This window comes from Aulonocara stuartgranti (genome assembly GCF_965226115.1).
Source record: "Aulonocara stuartgranti genome assembly, chromosome: 8".
NCBI lineage: Eukaryota > Metazoa > Chordata > Actinopteri > Cichliformes > Cichlidae > Aulonocara > Aulonocara stuartgranti.
This window is the reverse complement of record NC_138959.1, coordinates 13,424,137-13,445,136: the sequence shown is the minus strand read 5'-3', so window position 1 is coordinate 13,445,136 and position 21,000 is coordinate 13,424,137. Positions and strand designations below refer to the sequence as shown.

The 21,000-nt window shown below is 41.7% G+C and overlaps 1 protein-coding gene across 2 annotated transcripts in view; it reads right to left on the bottom strand.

Annotated features, from left to right (window-relative positions):
- Window positions 1–21,000, bottom strand: part of LOC309712950 (zinc finger protein 385B-like) — an 87,765-nt gene that overhangs the window by 5,560 nt on the left and 61,205 nt on the right. For both annotated transcript variants that reach the window (XM_082544174.1, XM_082544175.1), the window contains 3 exons: window positions 6,886–7,040; window positions 4,681–4,788; window positions 363–546 (listed from right to left, as the gene is read on the bottom strand). In XM_082544174.1, coding sequence (XP_082400300.1) covers window positions 363–546; window positions 4,681–4,788; window positions 6,886–7,040 — 447 coding nt within the window. The remainder of the gene's footprint in view (window positions 1–362; window positions 547–4,680; window positions 4,789–6,885; window positions 7,041–21,000) is intronic.

The following is a 21,000-nucleotide window of genomic DNA, read 5'->3' as shown; positions in this document are numbered from 1 at the left end:
CCATAATTTTCTACACTGTTTGACATGTCCAAAGTGACAGCACCTCATTAAATAACAGGAATAAGGAACTTGGATGTGGGACTCGTATCACTGTTGAATAAAAAGCTGACAGTAACACTACCACATCTCTCTGTAGATGGAATCTCTGCTGAGGTGCTTTAAGGCTCCTCATCTTGCCGAATGTCTTAGCTTGATGGGAGTAATTACCTGTCTGACGGATCCAATGATAGTAGGACAGGTAATAGCTGGTAATTAACCAGCTGAGTGGCAGCTACCAAGCCTTAGTGCTTACGTCTCCCCAATTACATCTAATTACTCAGAGCGTGGCAAGAGGACTGGCTTTAGAAAAGAAAAATGTATACCTGTTTTGTCTTTCGATTGCGAGTCTGTTGGCCCAGTTACTCCTCCCATCACACCCTTGTCCCTATCTCTGTCTTTGCTTGATATTGATTGACTCTGTCCGTTCTTCTGCCGATTCCTCTGGGTCTCCAAGGCCTTTAGCTTGCGAGCATGCTTGTGACCTTTGTAGTGGGCCTCTGCCTGGGTCTAGCAATCACACATACACACAGAGGCGCACGCAAACACACACACACACACACACACAGAGGAATGTTCACACAAGGGCAAAACAAGCAAAGGGGAAAGTCAGCGTAGAGTATATGCACAGAATGACTGATTAAATTAGTGAAGGACAGCACGAAATCAGTAAACTGTAATAGTTCCATCTGTTCCACTGCTTTGACTTCACATGCTCTTATAAATTTAGGGGAAAAAATATGCGTTTAAGCATTTGACTCTGAGGGAGAATCACATCACCATTTTGATAATCATCATTGTCATGATGATGCACAAATGAGCATCAGTTGGACTAATGGCATCTCATGAGCATCCTCTGAGCTCACTGGCTCATCTTTCCACTGATTCGTTCTGACACAAAATGGCCCGTGTCCGTTACACTGTGACACAAAATGACCTCTGTGCCTCCCTCTGTAAGAGAAAACACATTTGTGGCAACGAGACAGCAGACACATGCAGATATGTGTGATCCCCATATGACTCTGGATATCTGTAGACAAAGCTCTACGGAAGAAGATCTGCTTCCAGCTTCATGTCAGAGTATACCAACAGTGAAAACAGCCGAAGCAGGATAAAAAAACTTGTACGTCCAAACAACATTAAATTTTAGTATTTAATATACAAGAATTATCTTTAGGAAACAAAATAAAGGGAAAAAAAACAATTTTGCTAATTATTTCATTAATAAATACAATAAATCTTATATAGGTGTCCTGCTGAATATTTACATGACATCTTTTATAACCAAGCCATCTCCATGACGACTGATTTGCAAACTTTATTTTTTGAATAGAGACAAAAGAAACTTCGTTCGATTTTATTTATTTATGAATTTAACTGTGAGTCATTTACATAGATTGTGAAATATATATATGATGGTAAATTACCAAAGATTAGTTGGCAAAATATTGCTTCAGCAACTTAACCAAACAATCCAAAACATCATGAATACAGAACAAGCAGTACTCAAAGGATAAGTTGGTGACAGCCGATACTTTTCTTGACATGTCAAATTAAAAACGTGTAATTTAATTTAGCCCTTTGATAGACTAGGGACCTGTCCAGGGTGTACCTGCCTTTGGTCACATGACAGGTGGGACAGGCTCACCCCTTCATCCCCTCAGCCAACAACCTTGAATTGAATAAGTGGAAGAAAATGAACGGAATAATTATGTGATTTAATTGTTACCTCTTCCCCTGATAAAGATGACATTTGACGACCTCCCCTTTTCCCATGTGTTGACACTTGAGTATATATCAATAAAGACATGGTTTGACCACAGTTAGAATAGTTTCTTGGGTTTTTCCAAGGGTAGCTGCATAGGCAGGGACCACCCTCACTAACTTCTGATGCAAATGGAGTCATTTTGTTCCTTAAGCAGGCCTGAAATATGACCGAAACCTCTCAGTTCAGAGAAAAGCTTCAAGGGTTACTTCTAGTAGGCTTTCAACAGGTTAAATGTCTGCATTTGCCATTTTCCTCATGCAGCATAATAGTTACATGATTCATACTTAATTCTTATAATTATACTGCATAAGAATATACTAAAAGTTGGCATTTAGATGAGTAAATGATAATATGAGACATAAAATCCTTTTTTCTCTCTTTATGTATGCATACCATGTGTTTTAAATACAATATACCTAATACAACAAATAAAAATAGACTCTATAAAATAAAAGCTGTTTAAGTAACCTTTTCTAAAAAGGACAGAATGAAACTGCATGGGTCAGTGCTGAGATATTGGAGTTAAATAACCTTTAATGGTTTTGTTCTTTTCATGGCATTGACTTATATAACAATAAGAAAAATATGATGACATAACCACACTTATCCTTTAAGAGCACATATTTTTTTGCAACCCCAGTGCCTTTCTGTATAAGAAAGACACGAGTGCACTTCCTAAAGAACGGAGAATCAGTGAGACAAGACTTCAAGTATCTGGCTTCACACAAGGCTGTTAGATAATTTGTAATTGCTCAAATTATCCATACCAGTTTCAAGGCACACACTGTACATCCCTTGCTAATGCACATTCAAATTCATAGTGCGCAGACATGATCTTTAGGTGAGCACAGATTGTGCATAGAGTGGTGGGGTAGAGGTCTCCCTGTCAACACTTTGCATAAAGCTTGGACTCCTACACAAACAGAAAGGGTGGCACCATGGGTCAAAGTGTGTGGTTGGGAATGGAGGGCTGAGCAAAGGGTATACAAGCCCTTTGGCTACGTTGAATGTCAGTGCACACCAACCATTCAGCGTGATTTTCCACTGAGTCAGGCGGACGACTCTGCTGTCATCTGCATACTGCCATACTATCTGGCATGCCAGTGTAGTATGAGTTCACCATGTTCCACCATAGCATCGTTGAAAGAAAAACGCATGGAATAAGAATCCCAGGACTGCAAGACCAAGATCTTCAGTTAGAGACACCTGAAGGAGACCGATGACCTTCATTCAAGCTGCTTTATGCATTTGTCACATCAGTGATGCTCTTCACACACAACAAGCAACTGTCTACGGAGCAGAAAAATTAGGTCATATCATATATGATCTGCTGATCTGTCAGACCTTCATGCTTTTTAGTGAGTTCAGCAGCTTTAAAGGAATAATCTGGAATTTTTACACCAATCCCACAAAGGTTTTACTTTCACAGTCATCCTTATTTGACTTCATACTGGACAAACTGCTTGAGCTTCCCATTAGGGATACATTCACATCCTCATTAGTGCTAAAAAGCCGCTCTACTAGCAAGACCTTACCATGAAATGTGTGCAAAAGAAGGACATAGGAACCATAAGACACTGAATTCTCTCCACCAACTCCTGAGAAAGCTCTCTAGCATTTGAATACACCGCCATGTCCACAAGCTAGTTGCAGATCTTGACCTTTAAGCCTCTTTGTTAACTAAAAAAGGTTATTGTATGAAAAAAACAATATGAAACTGTTAAGAGCAATCCAAAATGCTAGAAAACCAAAACAATGGGCTAAAAGATGCTAAGACGTGCACAGGTAATGAAAAGCTACAAAGCTTAGCAGATGTTATCAATTTACTGCAACATCTAATCAGTAAAACAATAGAAATTCAACTGCAAGTAAAAATAACAGTTTAACCAGCATAACTGGGTGTGGCTAAATCCCATTTTCCGATGGCAAGTTGAAGCTGTGTGTCCAGCATGAAAAGTAGGATGTAAAACTGCAAAAAATTATTCAGCTGTAACTTTTTTAAGCACTACACAAACAATGAGCATAAAAAGTGCTACACAGCTATTCTGGACTTTCTCTTTAATTGTGAAGTGCAAATTCCTGCTGGACTGTTCTGCCCCCTGTTGGGATCCGGTACCTGCCTGCAACCTGGCATCCAACTCCTGGGTCAACCAGCACTCTCAGCACAGCTGCAGGTACCACAAAGGGAGGAGAGAGCCTGTTAGCTAGAAAACAGACTCCATCACTGTGCACCCAAAAGTAAAGAGCAGAGACAGAAAAAGGAGATTAGGAAGCAAGAGTAGTAGGATAATCAGCCTGGACCAGTGTCCTGCTTCTTTAAAGTTTCACAAAAAAGCAGAGTCATTGTCATTCTCCCTGTTACCGCTTAACAATATAAATGCAAATATGTATAAATGAACTCCATAGGCATTGGAGTCAAATGAATATGAATAAAATGTGATAAGGAATAAAAGGCAATAGAACTAGCAGACTGGTTTCCTTTAAAGTGGCCTGTGATTTGAAAATAGAGAGGATAGAAATGTAACAAGCAGAGTGATAAGACAGATAGGCAGGAATAAGATCATTTTTGGGATGCAAAAAATATTACATTATTTGAAAATATGTAGATGTTGTGTTGACTGCAAAAAATGGTAAAAAGAAGAACTTCAGAGGAGTGTTTGCAAAAGCTATGGGCATAAATGTATTTTCGTGCTGCAAAAAATTATATGATTTACTATCTTTAATGGCTAAAAAAACCTCCAGCTATGTGGTCAGAGGAGATTTTCTATCTTCTTGTGGTGCACGAGAGATGATTTCAGGTTATTTTAAGGTTGCATTCTAGATGCTAATAAACTTTCCTTTGTGACATCGAGGAAAAGTAGAGTTACAGCACTTACAGTAGAGTTGAAGCGCAGGTGGCAGATGTTACAGGAGATAATGGGTTTTTTCTTGGGTGGAGTCATGCCAAAAGTGTGGTTGATCACTGCCTTCTGCACTGGGTCCATCTATAAGGTGAAACATACACATATACACCAAATTATTGAATTTTATAATCCAGGACCTGAGATTTTGTTTTGTATGTGCAATAATTAAATATAAATAAATATGTTTTTGCATATTTCCTTTAAAAGGTGGCATTCCTAATGATCTTATTTGCAAAATGGAGCATATTTATTTGTTGTTAAAATGTGTTCCTTTAACAAGGATTTAAATCTGCACAGATGTACAAAATAACTACCCACATTTCTACCTCCGTATTTCAGATTAACTATGAATCAGTGCTGATTTTGCTGATTACTTTGATTAAATAAGGTTGTAGATTTTTGCTTAGCGTCCTCCTGTGATTGAAAAAAATACTGTGCCGCGTGTGATAAACGTAGATTTCTGATAGAAAGAGCTGTAAGTCTGTTTTTAACATTCTGTGTAAATTATGTAAAGGCAGCAAACTGTGTATATTTTTCTAAATACGAGCTGAATATAAGCATGTTTTTAATCCCCACAGTAAAGCTGTGATATTTCAGCCATATTTTTAGCTTTAGTTGTCAGAGATGAATATTTATCCAGCCTCCCACCTGCCTGATACATTTAGCACTTTCCTCAGACTTTACTCATTACAGGTTTAAGCTGTGACTATAAAAGCCGCCCCCAAAAAACACGTGTTTTATGTGCCAGACAGAGGTTTTATATTTGGAATTTCTCATGTATGTTTATGATTGCAAGTTAAAAATAAAGTATAACGTGGCTGTGAAGCTCAAGCAAAATTCAGTTAGAATTCTGAGTTATGTTTGATGATTTGACCTGATGATGACATGAGCTTTCACATAACTGTTTAAACTGTTAAAAAATGTTAAGTATTTCACATAGAAAATGATAACATGGTAAATAAAAAATCATCCGAATGTATTTGTTCATCTTAATTTTGGTGCTTTTTTCCTGTATGCTGACATCACAAGTGGCTGTCCTGAGTTTCTAAATTTTTGCAGACTTTTACTTAAAGTATAAAAGTTATATTCAGACCTTGTAGAAAAAATACACTTTTTCACTTTCTTGTGAATAATTACATAAAAGTTCATCCCTTTTATTTGTCTGCAGCAAAGATATTAAATCCACCTAAAGTTAGATCCAAAAAAGAAAAAACATTTTCTGTAGTGCTTCTGTACACATGATTTCAGTGTGGCTGAAGTGCAGACTCTCACCGTTATTTCAAAGGGTTTTTACAAAAATTTAGCATTAACTTTTTATAAATAGTCCAACATTTTCAGAACCTTAAAAAGAATCTTACAATTGCCCAGCAAGCAGCTTCATACTCATGTGAGGCCTGTCCCGTTGTTATTTAGTAACAAATAAAACAAACACAATATCTGAAGTTGATTCAAAGTACTGAATTTGTATTTTATAGCTTTAAATAGTCATTTTTAATATAAGGCTCAAATTGATATCAGTGTAAATAAGGGAGGCCATCATCATCATTAGGCTGAAGAACCAAAATCAGAAAGACCACAGAAGACAGCAAAAATGCAAGAATGGACATACAGAGGGTTTACAGCAAGGTGCAGAGCACTGGTCGGATTAGACTTATTCCAAAATTCTCTAAAAGAGCCCGCACAGTTGTAAAAATGATTATTTCGGTTATATAAAATCAAAATTAACTTGCACCTTGTAGAAACTTGCAGTGATGAGAAGAGAAAAGCCTTTGATGATGTCCAGGGGTTCTAGACTTCATGCAGTCATTAACTGCGGGGATTATCATTTAAATATTCAAAATAATCTTTATATTTAAATATTCGTTTGAGTCGATTCCTGAAAATGATTTCAGTTTTTTTTTGTTAACCTCGTTGAGCTAAAGCTTAAAGCTTGCACTTCAATCACATAGTGATTTCAAATCCACTGTGGTGGTGTACAGGCAACTTTTGGCAAGAAGGCAAATAAGCATGTGTCCAGCACTGTCTACAACATCATAAAATATAATGTGCAAACTGTGACTAATGACTGTTTCTATAACAAATGCATGGTAAATGATAAACCTAAAGATGTAAATGGTCAAGGAGCCAAAGTTGCAGTATGTGATACATGTAAGAGAGAAAAGCAGAATGGGTTCTTACCGTGTTAAAATTGGGGAAGAGGCTAAGCGGCGAGGAGCCGTTGACCCTGAGCGGCAAGAAGTGCTCCAGCTGGGCATGAGTGTGCTGCTGAAGGGATCGACCTGGCATGGGCAGGGAGCCCAAGAGAGGGTGGACTTGGTTCTGGGATAGTGCTCCTAAAGCAGGGATGATTAAATCAGAATAAATTCTGAAAAGACACAAATTTCTATTTCAGCCTTTTTCATTTTAGGCCCCCAAAGCTGCACATCGTTCTACACAAACTAGGATAAAGAGTGATTTTAGCACATATCTGAGACTGAGACGCTTATCCACAGTGAATGATTCACTCGGTAAAGCTTTAATGACTTTAGTAATAGTGAGGGACAAATGATGAAATACTTTGTGTGGCCTTTTCCTGCTTTACAAGTCTATAGTTTATCCTGACAAATGTCTTTGCCCTTTAGTATCTGTGATTGTCTCGGTTCTTTGTCTGAACAAGCAAACAGCTCAGTCAACATACAGAGAAAAAGAATCGTAATGAGGTTTGATGTACATGTTCACCATCTTATGCATACATTACTTTACATCTCACTGGAATTTCACCAGCACTTTCTGCTTTAAAATCTCCTTCCACGTGACCTCTTGTCTCAACACACTTAACTGTAGTTGGCCTAAATGCTTTAAGACTGCACATTCTTTAAAGAGCAACATGGCAGTGACCTTTGTCTAGCCCCAGAGTAACATTAGTGTGTTCGCATTAAAAGCCACAGTTTCTTACATAAGCATGGTGATTACAGATCGTTTGTCGTGGCTGTGTATGGAAAGTCCGGAGGTTGTTCGGCTAAAAAGGTTGTGTGTAAAATATTAGAATGTAATATAAAACTGGCTTCAGAACTTTGTTACAGAAACTTTACCCTGTGATGAAAATAAACCATGTTATTGACAAAGAGGTTTAAAAAAGGCAAAATTAAAAACACAATATTTTTATATATAGCGTAAGAAAAAAGGAGAGCTTTGCCTGTGTAGGACTGAAAATGATCAACCTGCACGACTGAGGATGGAGGATTAAGAGAAATGACTAATTATGGATTTAGAGAAGATAAAGTAAAATATAATGTACATTAGGCTTATCTCCAGCACATGATGATAACACATATTAAGCATAACTTTTTGAATGACAGAGAATCTGAAGAAAGGAATTAAATAAATGGCAATTATATAAAATGTAATGTGAGTGACTGTTGTGACATAACGCCAAAAGAAACTTCCTTAAAATTTCTTATTCATAAACACCTAAACATTTTCTCTAAATAGATGCAATCATAATGTTGGAGTTTAATGATGTTATATTTCAGTAAAAGCTTAGCAACCAGAAGGCAATTTTCCTCAATTTTCTGCTTCTTTTAAGTCTAAATTTCAGGATTTATCTCTGGGGATGAGGCGGTTTGAGAGTCCTTGAGCATTAGCATGCTTTTACTAATCTGGTCCTATTTTCTAAAGTATTTGAGAAGAGCAGAGGAAACCAAAGGGGAGACTGGAAAGAGAAACAAACTGGAGAATGATATGTGAAAAGAAATGATATGACTAATACTGCAGAAGGAAAGCTTTTAGTAGGCATGTAAAGAGAGTTTAGGGAGTGATTTATTGTCCTGCACAGGTGCCCAAGTGTTTAATGAAGACGGCAGAAAATAAAGAAGCAGTGGACACCACAGCCTGTCTTATTTTATCATTGCCTGCCACTGCAAAAGCCTCGGGGCACCTTCTTCTTACTGTGAAAATGTTAAAGTAAAGAAACCTGCCAGAATTTGTTTGGATATAATTAGATACTTTATAGGAAAGTAATGAAGGCTATAAACACGTGAAAGAGTAAAGTTCATGCTTGCACATACACTGCATGCTGCAGGGAGGTCTCATGAAGAAATCCTTGAGGCCCAAGATGATACTATAATTCTAATAATGCACTGTACTTGTTCTGTGGTACTGTGGAAGCAGTAGTTTCTATGAAGACTGGACAGTAACAGAAGCATGATAAAATGGGCCAGCTAGTGCTGCACACAACAGGATCTGCAAATGTAAAAACATATTAAGACTTCATGGAAATCTTTTGTGCGCTGGATAATCGGTGCCTAGTTAGAGACCGCGCAATCTCAACTAAATCGTTCTCAGATCATATCAATTTGGCAATCTCTGTTTCGCTCACCATACAGACTTTTTACCCTTTTCAGCCAAAGCCAGCTCAAACATGACTGTTCACTCAAACTCAGACTTCAAACAGAAACCACAAAGTTTCCAGTCCCCAAAACAAACCAAACAAAACTATCAGAACATTTATTTGCAAATTTCGATGGCTGGCGGGTGTTGCAACAATGCAACAATACTCCAATAATGACAATAATTCTTGCTTATGTTGGTGTGTCATGTAGTGCAGGTACCACCTATCAAATTAAAAAGTCAGCTGCTCACAGTGACAATGTAAACACTGTCTTTGTTCATGATCTTAGCAGAGCATGAAATGATGTGCATATTTGTACCCATTTGATAAACTGCGTTCACACAGAAGGCAATCCAGTCATCACATGCTGCTTGGCTGCTAGTGAAGAGTTGTATGGCTCATTAAATAACACTAATGTATTTACTGCCCCATCACATGTCAATCAATATTGTCCTTCATTCTCATTGGTAGTTGCTTCAATTGTTTGCCTTAAAGTTGAGAAAATCTCAACTTTTTTCCCCTCTTGAAGCATCAAACTGAAATTATTATCATAATAACAAATAAAATTAAAAATGGGGCAGCACTGTCGCCTTACAGCATAAATATCCTGGGTTTGAATCCACCATCTGGCCAGTTACTCTAACTTCCACCGTCCAAAGACACACAGTTAGATTAATTGATGATTAATCTGAAAATTGCCCACAGGTGTGAATGTGAATGGTTTCTCTGTGTTAGCCCTGTAACACAATGGCGACCTGTCAAGGTGGACCCCGCCTGGATGAAGTTGAAATGAAAATGATAACCACATTGCTTAAAGATTAAATTCCCACATCTTATCAGCAGCTACTGAGGTACTCAGATGCTTATGCAATATCAAGCTGGACAGAAACACAACTAAACAAACTGAAACTGATAAACATAAAGAGAAGTGAACACAATAAACTCAGTAAAGATGCAGAGAATAGCAAGTCTTGGCTACCAAATGACTCCACGTGTTGAGACAAATATAGAGGTGCAGCACAAATTAGCACTGAATTAGCAATAAAAAAAATAAAATAAAAAATCAACAATAAGCCAACAAACGAACATACAATTTGACAACGACCACCAACCACACCCTCTGTTTATTTGATGCTTTGCAGCCACTCCACTGCGCCAGGTATTTGTTGGAATTAGAATTTGAAATAAGGAGTGATTAGAGCTGATTGTCACTATTTACTTGATCCTGCGATTTTAATGTGCTAATCTCCCTGAATATCATGCATGCATAAAACACACACTTTTGTTTTCTAATTCCAAATTCATTTACATGCTCCACCAGGACTGTTTGTGTCACTGGTGTCAATAAAGTGATTTGAACTGAATTAACACCGTATTGAGAGTGAATGACAAAGTAGCAACAAATGAGAGAGCGAAAGAAGAACAGTAACAGGCAATCACAGGCAGAGGACAGACCCTTTCCCCCCCTCCAGTAGACTGATGTGCTTAATCTCCCTGTCAGTATGACTTTTGGGGACAACGATTCCCTCTCCTACACAAATCTGTAATTGATCTTATTAATCTCCTATGCATATATTCACAAAACACATCAGGGCGAGACGTTTAATTAACTGCGTTTGGTGCTGAACAAGCTAGAAACTGCCATCAGCTGTGAGAATCTGTACAACATCTGCCGACAAGAAGAACGTGCTTTTGACGGGACCTGTCTGTTTCAAAATTACCCATCTCATTTACGTCCAGAGAGCATCTCAAAAGATTCACTCTGGCAGACTGGACAAAACAAACGAATGCCATGTTCACATTGTTTCATCCGGTCATAATGGGAATGTGTTAAACAGTATGGCTCTGTAAGCGTTAAGAAATAAAACACCGTAACTTTAAAATTACAACCCTAAACTCGTGAACTCAATTACTGTGTAATTAGGTTGGGCAGAGAAGAATTTAGTTTATGAAACACTTCTAATAAACACAGTTAAAGCATCATTACCAGTGACTATGTTTACATTGGCACTAATATGCTATTAATATTCATATATCCCTTACATGATACAAAATAAGTCTTTTGATATCTAAACAGCATTTTTTTAAAAACCCTATCAGCTCTGTGTTTTACAAACCAGGTAGCCAGACTCGAGATCGACCCCAAAGCCTGCATTTCTGGTCTGAAGAACATACAACTTATTAGCAGATTTTAAGATGTGCAGTTATTGCACTGATGACCTTGTTGTTAACTGGTTGTGAGGATGAGGTGGACCAGAACACCAGTGACACCTATTTCCATTCATGGGGTCTGTGTGGAGACAGTAGAGGATTACAAATACCTCAGTGTTCACATGGGCAATAAACTGGCCTTCATAAAAAACACAGAAGCCCTGTACAAGCAGGGGCATAGGGGTCTCTTTCTGAGGCTGCCGAGATACTTAATAATCTGCCAGCTCCTGAGGATCCGCAGGAGTCTCTGGTGGCCAGTATTTCTATGCTGTGGTGTGCTGGGGCAGCAGACACCAACAGACTTGACAAACTCAACAAAAGGCCAGTGACATACTGGGGGTGGAGCTTGCAGACAATATTGGAAAACCCTTCACAACATCTCCATGCTGTGCTGTGAGCACATTAAGCAGAAGACTCATGCCACCACGAAGCCACAGGATACCGTGTAGCTGTCAAACTCTAAAAGTCCTCCAGTCATGATTACAGACTGACACCTGAATTATTTTCATTTACATTATCTTGTATGTTTTGCATATAAAATTGCTTAACTTTATACAGTTTTGCAGTTTTTATTTCAAAATATTACAGTTGATATTTTTCTGGGTTTCATATTTATACTACCGTTTTCTAACATATTTTTTTCTATCGGTCATATTTAAATTTGGAGGCTATTATGTAGCAATTTCCCCTTGGGATTAACAAAATATTCAGATTCTGATTTTCAGGAATCTTTCTTTTCACCGTTTCTGTGTTCATACACCACTTTGCTTTAAATCATTTGTTATTATTAAATTCTGGCACCCCCTCTTCACTTTCAACGGGTCATAGCAGATAGCCGCCCCCTCCCTGCACCTGTTTCTGCTGGAGGTCTCTTCCTGTTAAAAGGGAGTTTTTCCTTCTCACCTAGTGGTTGCTCACTGGGGGTCGTCTGATTGTTGAGGTTTTCTCTCTATTACTGTTACAATATACTGTTACTGTTACAATATAAATCTTGAGATGACTGATTTGGTCCTATATAAATAAAACTAAATTAAATTGAATTGTTTGACAAAATGGAAGAGGGTGGTACTGTCTGCCTGGACAAACACCACAGGAAAGCTTTCAAAAGATTTTACATAAACCAAAAAACATGATTAAATTATTTTATCACACCTATGAGTAAGGGGAATATACCCTTAAACTTGATCATGGATATACTGAGTAAAAATTGAATTCATTCAAATGAAAGCTGATCAGCAGCATGTATGCAGACAAGCTTTATGAGCTTCCCCTGTGTATTTTCCTCATGCTTTCGCAATTCTAGGCATAAAGTGTCATGGTCCTGGGCCATGTGGGCCCAGTATTCTTAGTTCCTTGTATGTTTGTATTTTGTTCCTTATTTAGGCCGTGTTTTCTGAGTTGCCCTGTTGTGTTGTTCCCTAAGTGTTTTCCCTTCATGGCTTTTACCCCCTGTGTGCCCCTCTGTGTATCTGTGAGCCCTCGTCTCCCTTTGTGGTTGTTTCATGTTTCCCCAGCCCGTTATGTCTATGTTTTCCCCGTGCTCTCTCTCCTCCTGTCGGAACCTCTGTGCCTGTACATGTCATGTTCAGTTCACCCCGCCCTGTCTCGTTATGATTATCAGTATCACCTGTGTTCCCCGTGTGTGCCCACTTTCCTCGTTTACCCTCTGTGTATTTCTGTCTGAGTCTCCCTCTGTTCGGCGTCGCGTTCTCCCTCATGTTGTGTGTAATTCTCCCCGTGGTTCGGTTCCTTGTACAGTTCATGCTTTAGTTTTCCCAGTTTTAGTTTATTTTGTATTGCTTCCCGTGGCCAGCAATAAAGCTGTGTTTTTTGAGTTTATCCCCGTGTCTGTGAATCTGCATCTTGGGTCCTTCCCCTGCCTGCCACACAACGTATCATGACAGAAGAACGCGACCACAACATGGACCCAGCAGTTCACAACCCCTCCGCGGACCTCCAGGACGACACGACCATGTCGGACTCAGCGGACATTTCAGAGGAGGTAGGGGAGGAGCTGAACCGGCTCTGCCGCATTATGGATCGCATCATCGGATGCGCGGATCCAAGTGTGGTTTCCACAGGATTGGCGGCCGTGGACGCCGTTTTGTTGCGGGAGCCACGGTTGCGACAGCTCCCCCACCTCGTCGAGGCGTTTGACTCCCTGGGCCCCCTTAAGGAGGAGCTTCGTGCCCGTGCGCTGGCCCAGAGGGTCCTGAATGCCGCCTCAGCACCCACACCTCTGTCCCGTGAACGGGTGTCATCGCCGCTGTCTCATGAGCCAGTAGCTCGCCACAGACACACCTTCCGCCCGCACCCCGCCGGCTTCCGCGTCTTCACCGCGGTCTGGCCGCACGGCGTGGCGCACGGAGACAACGGAAGCCATAGACTTTGGCGAGGAAGAGCGGCAGCAGGTGTTACGGGCTTATCGGGAGGACGAGCTCCGACGGAAACCCTGGCTCATCCCGGAGGAGGACCTCTCACCTGCTGCACAGCCTACCAGCCGCTCGCCGTCTCCGATCCGCTTAGGCTATTTTTCGCCTGTCTCATTTCTGGCAAGGATGGGGGCGGACGACGGGGAACTCACCACCACGTCACCCTCTGTGTTGGCGCCATCAGCGCCCATCTCGCCAGCTTCCTCTGCTCGAAGGAGGCGGCGCGCCCGCCGCCATAAACTGGACAATGCTAAAACTACAAAACATGAAGTGGACGGCGGGTTCATTTTTGATAGAGCTATTTTTGTCGACCCTGAGCCTGCCATTTCTCGGACAGTTTTTTCTGAGCCTGCTCCTTTTCCTGCTCGTGTTTCTCCTCCCAGGCCAGCTCAGTCAGCTCCCTCGCAGCCCTTCACAGCTCAGTCAGCTCCCTCGCAGCCCTTCACAGTTCAGTTAGCTCCCTCGCAGCCACCCTCAGTTCAGTTAGCTCCCTCGCAGCCACCCTCAGTTCAGTTAGCTCCCTCGCAGCCACCCTCAGTTCAGTTAGCTCCCTCGCAGCCACCCTCAGTTCAGTTAGCTCCCTCGCAGCCACCCTCAGTTCAGTTAGCTCCCTCGCAGCCACCCTCAGTTCAGTTAGCTCCCTCGCAGCCACCCTCAGTTCAGTTAGCTCCCTCGCAGCCACCCTCAGTTCAGTTAGCTCCCTCGCAGCCACCCCCAGTTCAGTCTCCAGTAGCTCCAGTGCCGCCTGTAGCGCAGGCCCCAGTAGCTCCTGTAGCCCAGTCCCCGATAGCAGTACGGTCCGCTGGTCAGCTTAACATTCAGCCAGGGGTCTCAAATCTCTCTGGCTCTGCATCAGCTCCTGCTGGGAGCTCGGATGAGCTCATCCAGGACTCCGCGGCTCCCACGCCGCCATCTACCTCGTCAGCTGGAGGGTCCGAGGGGCCCGTTCAGCCTCCTGTCTCCGCTGGAGGGTCCGAGGGGCCCGTTCAGCCTCCTGTCTCCGCTGGAGGGTCCGAGGGGCCCGTTCAGCCTCCTGTCTCCGCTGGAGGGCCCGAGGAGCCCGTCCGGCCTCACGCCTCGTCGGCTGGAGGGCCCGAGGAGCCCGTCCAGCACCATGCCACATCGGCTGGAGGGCCCGAGGAGCCCATCCAGCCACCTTCTGCTACGCCTGGTCCAGCCTGTGCTTCGTCAGCTGCAGCTCCGGCCTGTGCTTCGTCAGCTGCAGCTCCGGCCTGTGCTTCGTCAGCTGCAGCTCCGGCCTGTGCTTCGTCAGCTGCAGCTCCGGCCTGTGCTTCGTCAGCTGCAGCTCCGGCCTGTGCTTCGTCAGCTGCAGCTCCGGCCTGTGCTTCGTCAGCTGCAGCCTCAGAGTCTTCGTCCTCGTCTGGCCCAGCCTCAGAGTCTTCGTCCTCGTCTGGCCCAGCCTCAGAGTCTTCGTCCTCGTCTGGCCCAGCCTCAGCCTGTGCTTCGTCTGGCCCAGCCTCAGCCTGTGCTTCGTCTGGTCCTGTGCCCACCGGGCCATGGCCAGCACGCCTGACACTGGAGAGCCGCCGCTGCCTTCCGCGCGGCCGGCCTCCTGAACTGCCCCGTCGTCTCCCTCGCCGCCGCCGCTGCCTTCCGCGCGGCCGGCCTCCTGAACTGCTCCGTCGTCTCCTTCGTCGCCGCCGCCATTGCCTTCCGCACGGCCGGCCTACGGACCAGCTCTGTCACCTGTGCCACCCGCCTGGTCGGCCCCCCGACCGTGTGACCCGTGAACTCTTGTGCCTGTGGGCTCTGGGTCGGCCCCCTGAACTTTATTTGGACTATGGTCATGTGCTCCTGTGTTTTCTGTTGTTTGTTTTGTTTCCCGTTCTGGTCCCTCTGTCCTGGTCCCCCGCCTCCCGCCCTGGGTGGGTTGTTTTCTGTTTTTGTTTTGTTTTTCGGGTTTGGGCTGTCGGGAGCCAGCCCTTTAGGGGGGGGTGATGTCATGGTCCTGGGCCATGTGGGCCCAGTATTCTTAGTTCCTTGTATGTTTGTATTTTGTTCCTTATTTAGGCCATGTTTTCTGAGTTGCCCTGTTGTGTTGTTCCCTAAGTGTTTTCCCTTCATGGCTTTTACCCCCTGTGTGCCCCTCTGTGTATCTGTGAGCCCTCGTCTCTCCTTATGTTTTATTCCATGTTTCCCCTGCCCTTTATGTCTAAGTTCTCCCCGTGCTCTCTCTCCCCCCTGTGTGCCCTCTATGTATTTATGAGCCCTCGTCTCCCTTTGTGGTTGTTTCATGTTTCCCCAGCCCGTTATGTCTATGTTTTCCCCGTGCTCTCTCTCCTCCTGTCGGAACCTCTGTGCCTGTACATGTCATGTTCAGTTCACCCCGCCCTGTCTCGTTATGATTATCAGTATCACCTGTGTTCCCCGTGTGTGCCCACTTTCCTCGTTTACCCTCTGTGTATTTCTGTCTGAGTCTCCCTCTGTTCGGCGTCGCGTTCTCCCTCATGTTGTGTGTAATTCTCCCCGTGGTTCGGTTCCTTGTACAGTTCATGCTTTAGTTTTCCCAGTTTTAGTTTATTTTGTATTGCTTCCCGTGGCCAGCAATAAAGCTGTGTTTTTTGAGTTTATCCCCGTGTCTGTGAATCTGCATCTTGGGTCCTTCCCCTGCCTGCCACACAACGTATCATGACATAAAGAGGACCATAGAGGATTGGCATCTTATTGGCCAAGAGCATCGGGAACATGCAAGGCAGAAAACAAATGAGCCATCTTTGTGTTTACACATGAATGGAGTGAAATAAAGTGACGATATTGCTCTTCACAGCTTTTCGAGTGTTACTAGAACATTTTGGTCAAATTTGATAACTAACTTGCTTCATTTGCAACACTCAAAAGAACATTTTCCCTCATTTAAACCCTTTTCCTATCATTGTGGTTAGTTAAAATGCTTCTTGGGTGAGTGCATATCATCTAATGACAGCAGCAGTTGTTGCATCAAACAGCCCAGCATTGTTCTTGGGAGTCGGGCAGCATCTTGGTATGCATTTCTCCTTTCCCCAAATTAAATCCTTAAATGAAGGGCCTCACTCCTATAGCCTTGTGCACACATACACTGCAGCATGTGGAGAAATTCAAAGCTCAACACTGACACAAGTATTGTTCACTCCTTTCTTGATACTATAAATGTAAATCCACCTTTCGAAATGAACCAATCCCTGCTCGCTAATCAGCATTCACATTCTTTTTCTATGCAGGAAAGCTAAAAGTGTAGGTCACAGCAGCCAACCAACCCATACTGAGACAGGATAAAAGATTATGAGCTGAAGAAATTACAGCACGGTAAGAAAAAAAAACGAGGAAAAGCTTAATCTCTATTATTTCCAAGATTAGTCTCTGGGTGACTCAATATCACAGCAATCACAGAGGGGGGGGAATGGCATCTTTTCATGAAGAGTGGAGGAAAAGGGGGGAAGGGGTGAGAGACTTCCATAGAGGCAAATCACAGTAAAAGCATCAGAGGAAAGGCTTCTTTGCTCTTTTCATGGCAAACGCATTTCCTGGGATTATCTGTCTGAGCCAGACTCTCTGTGTTCACTCTGAACCAACATGGTGGAGTGCAGGCACGCTCTCATTCCTGACACCAAAAAAAAAAAACATCCCTTCTCTGCGTGCCATTAATGGTTTGTGACATTAACGGCTGAATTAGGGCTGTTTCCTAATTTAGCAACATTTAATTCAAAAAGCACAGATTTCTTTGTTTTACCACTCTCAAACTACATTTAATGGATTATGGAGGCTTTTAGACTGTTTTCATCTGATTTGGTTAGGGAGACCAGAGTCATTGTTGTGAGCTGAATCTAAAGAGGTATGAAAACTGGAATAAACTGCTGAAAATTTAAACTTGAACTGTTCTGACGTCAGCTTGCAGGTATGAGCTTAAAGTCATTTTCACCCCTTAAATTAATGGGGTCATGATGAATCAGATTGGCTTTCTTGGTGATCTTTATTATTTCTAAGTTGGATAAATGTAGTTTACAGTATGCAGCTGTGGTGTTTAAACAATTATCAAGTACTATGCATCTCAAAAATGTAAACATTTTAAAAGCTAAACAGAATAGTCATTTGTCTTAGCTCTGAAAATCTCACTCAATCCCTTCATTTATCTGAAAATTCAATTGGAGATATTTTTGAACTGAGCATTGCCGTGGTTTTCAGGAATTTGTTGTTGTTCTCATTCTTATTCTTATTATTGTAAGATCTCCTCCCTCCTATTTTCTTTGTGTTTCCTTTGTCCATTTTCCCCTCGGTGTTTGTGTCTGCTGGATCATTTTGTGTCTTCTTGTGGTAAACACTTTCTTTGTGTAGCTTTATTCTTTGTATGTCCTATCCTAGTAGTGGAATAGTCTTTTTTTGTTTGAAGAGTAGGGCCAACTACCTAAGTCTATAGGAAAATTAACCCACTGTTCTTTTAATCTACGTTTGAATTTAAGATCTCAGTTGCTAGATTATACAAATTATAGAGTTATAGATTATTGAATGAAACAATGTTGTTTTTGTTAATTATGACCCCAATTAGAGCCAAAATGGAGGAAAACTGAGATTTAGATTGGGGCTTCCTAGAATTCACTACCATATGAGAGTGCACTCTCACTTAGTTTCTCAGATAGATCCATCTTTTGCTTTGCACTTCCAGTTTCCAAAACACCTACATTTTTGAAAAGAAATTGTTGTTTTTTCACTAGTTATGCATTTAGCTAGGGTCAGTGTCACTACAGGTAGCATGGACTGACCTCTACAGGCTAAACAACAGCACCCTGGCTGCCATTAGGAATTGGTATGAAATTCTTGGGCCCATTGTCAAACCTTTCCCTGGTGCAGTGTGTCCCACGCTTGCCTGACCTAAATCCACCTAAATCCACCTCTGGGACTATATGTTTCGCTTTGTCCAACACCATCAGGTTGCATCTCAGACTTTTCAGGCATACATACAAACACGTGGGGGCCATACAAACTATTAAGTACCATTGTGAGTAGCCTTGCACATCATTTTTTCACTATGGTTTTTGGGGTGTCTTTGAATTCAGCCCGCTGTGGGATGATAATTTTTATTTCTGTTATCTTTTTGTTCCTAACACATCATCCATATTAACATAGTTGTGTCTGTAAACAGAAAAAAAAACACAGAGAATTTTTTTTTTTTAAAGGTGAGCTTGAAATTTTATCTCATCTTTATTCTCTTAAAAAAAAAATAAACAAGAAAAAAATGGCTACACATTTCTGACTCATATTCTGCGTTCAGGTCCACTTTCTGAACTGGTACAAGGAGTGAGTTTCTGCTGCACATCTGTTATTTGTCTGTTTTAAATTGATACATCTGTGTCTTTTGGCCTGATCTCTCCTGCAATTTACACGTTTCCTCATTTTTTTCCAAATACCTGTTCCAGACATCGGTACCTCGCCACATCATAAATCTGAATTACCCGAGTTAAATTTTAACACACTGTTGAGCAGGATGACAGGCGCACTACTTAATGTGCTTCAGTTAATAATTTAAAATAATATAACATTTTATTATTTAGGACATTAAGCATTTTAAAACACTTTGTACGTTGTTATGCAGAGTGTTTGACACCATAACATGAGCATTTGCAAACATATTAAATTTAAATGAATGTACTTAAAACACTTTTATGGTGACCACCATCTCCTGTGTAACACAAAATCTTTGAGCATAATTAACTATATCACTATGGCCCCTTTTATACATATAATCAAACATTACAGTCACAGCTGTGCTTCATATTCTATATGGTGGGATCTTAAAATCACAGACATTTCCTATACTTAACATTAATCTTTGAGTTAACTCTGTCATTACATTAGTTTAATCAAAAAGGCAGGATTAGGAATGTGTAGCTAAAAAGGCAAAAAAAAAAAAGTATCCTCTGTTGATAGGTTTGCTGCAAGCCTGCAAAACATATTGTCAAATAATGAAAATTGAATGGTATGTTTTCCAGTCCATAATGGCACGAAGCACACAGCTTTTCTGAGTCATAAAACAGAAGTGGTTAGTGCACTGCGCTTTTGCAGTAATGATGATGCCATTCGTTGCTTACACAACGGGCAGAGAGCTCGGTATTTATGATGAGCTCTGGAGGATGAATTAGCATCCATTAGGACTGCCATTGACAGCTCCGTTAAGCTCTCGCCGCTGGAAACAAAAAGTGGAAAGTGAAGGCCTAATTTCCATGATGGCTTGAAATACTGCCCCCGCCATGCTCTGTGTGGTTTTTAAATAAATCATCTTTATTGTGACAAAGTACATTTAGGCCACAACTGGCAGCCAACAGGCAAGTTCTCCTGCTGGCTGTCAACGTCTATTTAAAGTCATACAGACGCAGCTGGCAGAGCCAGCGGCTTCATGTGAGTTTCTACCTGCAGGGCACCATCCAACCCAGATCAGGCTCCCCGTGGTAATCTGTCCTACTTTCAGCTAAACCACTGTGGGCCCATTTTCACCCCAGGGTCCGTAAACTCTTATTGAATTTGTTCAAGGTGAAATTCGGGACTAGTGTCCTCTGGTCAAAGGAAAATCACAGGATACCGTTGTGGAAGCTTCAACAGCATGTAAAATCCGCATGTGGAAAAGAAAAAAGAAAAAGAATGTCTCCATAACCTTTTTAACCTTTTAATCCACAAAGCAGCAAACCAGCAAGCAAATTTCATCAGACAACTTAACTGAAGCTGATTCACTTCCTGAGATTTTTTGCATCTTATTTGGTATAATGTTAATACTACAGCAACATATAACTAATCAGGGTCTCTGGTGAATTGTGGGTATTATTTTGACTATTACAGGTTTGATTTTTGGTGACAGATTATTTGAATTGCTATCTTTACGTCACAGACTTTGTTTAAATGATGTATTCTACAAAATAACCACGAAAGATAAATAGGCACCAGGAGATAAAGCTAATCTACAGGGAAATTAACATGATTGCACTATCAGGGCTGCTCAGTGTGTTTTGTTTCCTTCACTGACCCTCTGCCCTTTACAATGCATTCTGCACATCATTATCAAATAAACTGCCACCATCTGCTTGAATTGAGATAAGCTTCCGTCCAATCAGACCAGCTGAATAGCAGTTAGCAAATCTGTAGCACATACTTATTGATATTTAAAGCCTGCGCGCAGCTTTATCCGCCTCATGAACTTAGTAATTAGCAGCTTTCTATCTCGATGCTCCTCTCTGAGCTGCAGTAAATGTGGGTGTCTGCCTGATGGAGTGAGTCTGAAGGCTGATGCCTTAGTGGCTT